A 2,805-nucleotide genomic window follows, 5' to 3' on the forward strand; every position below is an offset into this window, starting at 1 on the left:
GCTCGCTCCCAATCCCTAATACCTCTCTCTCCATTCATCACTTTCACTTCAATTTTCCCTGTTGGGCAGCAAACAACTAGAACCCCCCCTGTTTTCTTCCTGTCTTTAATTTGCTTCCAAAATAAAACCCTCTTTGCCCGCCCCCCTTCCCCAATATAACCACACATACTCTCTCCCTCCCTCTCTCTCTCTCTCTNACTACTCTCTCCTCCCTCCTCTCTCTCTCTCCCTCCCTCCCTCCCTCCCTCCCTCCCTCCCTCCCTCCCTCCCTAGTTATAGTGTACTTTTTCTCTGTACGTTTAAAGACACAATCCGTGGCGGAGTTAGTTATAGCTCTCTAGTGACTCTAAGTCACCACTAAAAAAGAATGACTGAGCCGCAAAATTCAGAGACAGAGAGCAGCTCCAACTCATTCTCTTCTCCTCCACTATCACCCTCATCTCCAGGGTCAACTCACTCACCTCCTAACTCGGTTCCTAGCTCAACTACCACCCTAAACGCGAAACCCGAGACCACCTCATCAGATTCTAATAAAAAGATCAAGAGAATGAGGGATTCAAGCAAGCACCCAGTTTACCGTGGAGTACGAATGCGAAACTGGGGCAAATGGGTGTCCGAAATCCGCGAGCCACGCAAAAAATCCCGCATTTGGCTCGGTACTTTCCCTACCCCTGAAATGGCAGCTCGTGCACACGACGTGGCGGCTTTAAGCATCAAAGGCAATTCGGCTATTCTCAACTTCCCCGAACTCGCTAACTCTTTACCTCGACCCGTGTCTTTAGCTCCCCGTGACGTCCAAGCTGCGGCAGCCAAAGCAGCCCAAATGGACAAGTTTGACTCCCCGTCACCTTTCACCACATCGTCTGCCACATTGTCATCGTCGTCATCGCTGTCGTCTTTGGTTTCTCAGATGGAATTGTCTTCAGGGTCGGACGAGTTAAGCCAGATAGTGGAGCTGCCAAGCCTTGAGACGAGTTATGACTCGGTTGAGTTAAAGAATGAGTTTGTGTTTGTGGACTCAGTGGATGGATGGTTTTATACTCCACCCTGGCTTCAAAGCGTGGACGACTGTGGGTATGTTTGCGATCAGTTAGGAGTGCCAGAGAGTGTCTTACAAAATGGTTTCGATGAAGGTTTGCTATGGGATTATTAGTGTTTTTTCTTTCTTTTTCTTCTTGTGTTTGTGAATTTGAGTGTGTATCTTTTCTTTTCTTTTTGGGCTTCTTTTTTCCCGGTTTTAAGCCCTTTTGCTTTTTCTTTGAAGGGCTAAAACTCTGTCCCTCTTTCTCTGTTTTTGTGATCTTTTTTCCAATGAATCCCACTGTACAGAGTTTAGAATGGGAAGAAGATGAAAGTGTCATAAATTCCTTCCCTTCTGGTTGGTGTAAAACACTTTGAGGCTTTAAAGCCTCTCTCTCTCTCTCTCTCTCTCTCTCTCTCTAAGGGAGCATAAGACAAAGCTTTAAAACTAGTTCAACGATGAAAATTCTGTGCCTGTTCTTTCATAAAAAGAGAAAAAAAAAATGTAGGGCTAATAAATTTTCTTTGAAAATATTACAAGAGGGTAGAGGGAGTAGAGTGAGTTGATCAAGTCATCTTCTAGATTTTGCAATTAGGAATAGGGAAATCTGAAGAATCCGACAAAGAAAAACGGGGAAAGGAATTATGCTTAAAAGCTTCTCAAACAGGGGGCCTGCCACTAAAAAGCCCTAATTCTCCTTGTCATGAATGCTGAGGTTTGCTTTTGGCAGATGCCAGATGGTGTAATACGGTGAGCTGTGAAAGTGACCATTTTCCCCATTAGGGTAACAGTATTTATCCAACTTTTCTACTTTTTAACTTTCCATAAATACACTGCTTTGCCATCGTTCTTAGTTGAACAGTACTTGTTTCTCTCGGCCAGTTTCTTTTGCTTGGATTTTTGTTCTTTTAGATTGAGTTAAAATATGATGGCTACAATTGCCCCTCGTGCATAAATATCAAACCCTTTTCTCGACGAATCAAAGCAAAACACTTGTTCATCCATGGCCAATGAATCATTAAGGATTGGATCCCTAATCCAATCCCCTTTCCAACCCCTCAGCCCTCTCTCGCTCAGATAATTATTGTGCTGTTGAAAGCTCAACAAAATTTTCCCTAATAGCGATAAAGGGCTGTCAAATACTCCATAAAAAGAAGATGTAACGGATGTCAGGAATTTTCTTGCGCACGTCCTCGTTCAGAACATTGTTCATGTAAAAAAGGTGCCTTCTTTAGTAAGTATAGGAGTGTTGCTTTTCCTCTTTTGTTTAACAATGATCATCCTTTTGATACAGAAATCAACCCCCTTTTTTGCATAAAAACAAAACCAAAAAATAGAAAAAGAGAAAAGAAATCGAGCCCTTTTTGAATTTGTCCCCAGATTTCATTTTAGTGTACACAGATGCCATTAATTCACTAAAAAAAATTAAACTATCAATTAATTAATCCCTCGAGTGGGGGGTCCATTGTTTTTCATTTCATGGTTGACCTCTGAAAATCTTATCTAATGGAGTAATTTTCATGGGTTGGATGGCATTCACCACTCTCTCTAAAAGTTGCATGTAGCCAGATCATGCTCACGTACGCCCAATCCCAATCCCAATCCCACTCTCCTCTGCCTTTGTTTCTTATCTTGAGATGGTAATGATCTTAGATTTTTTCTTCTCCCCAGTTGATGAATCCTTTGTTTGTCAATTTGTTAGCAGTGACTTTCAGTTTTATCTGGAAGGAAGCATTGGTCTCTCTCTGTTTGATTACTTTCTAGCTAAGAGCACATTTTTGATA

The 2,805-nt window shown here is 42.2% G+C and overlaps 1 protein-coding gene across 1 annotated transcript; it reads left to right on the plus strand.

Moving 5' to 3' along the window:
* LOC18587975 (dehydration-responsive element-binding protein 3) lies at nt 241–1,426 on the plus strand. The gene has a single exon (XM_007012067.2). It carries the CDS (start codon nt 368–370, stop codon nt 1,151–1,153), a length of 786 nt encoding a protein of 261 aa, XP_007012129.1. The 5' UTR covers nt 241–367; the 3' UTR covers nt 1,154–1,426.

The sequence above is a fragment of the Theobroma cacao genome, chromosome 9, assembly GCF_000208745.1.
Source record: "Theobroma cacao cultivar B97-61/B2 chromosome 9, Criollo_cocoa_genome_V2, whole genome shotgun sequence".
NCBI classification, from domain to species: Eukaryota; Viridiplantae; Streptophyta; class Magnoliopsida; order Malvales; family Malvaceae; genus Theobroma; species Theobroma cacao.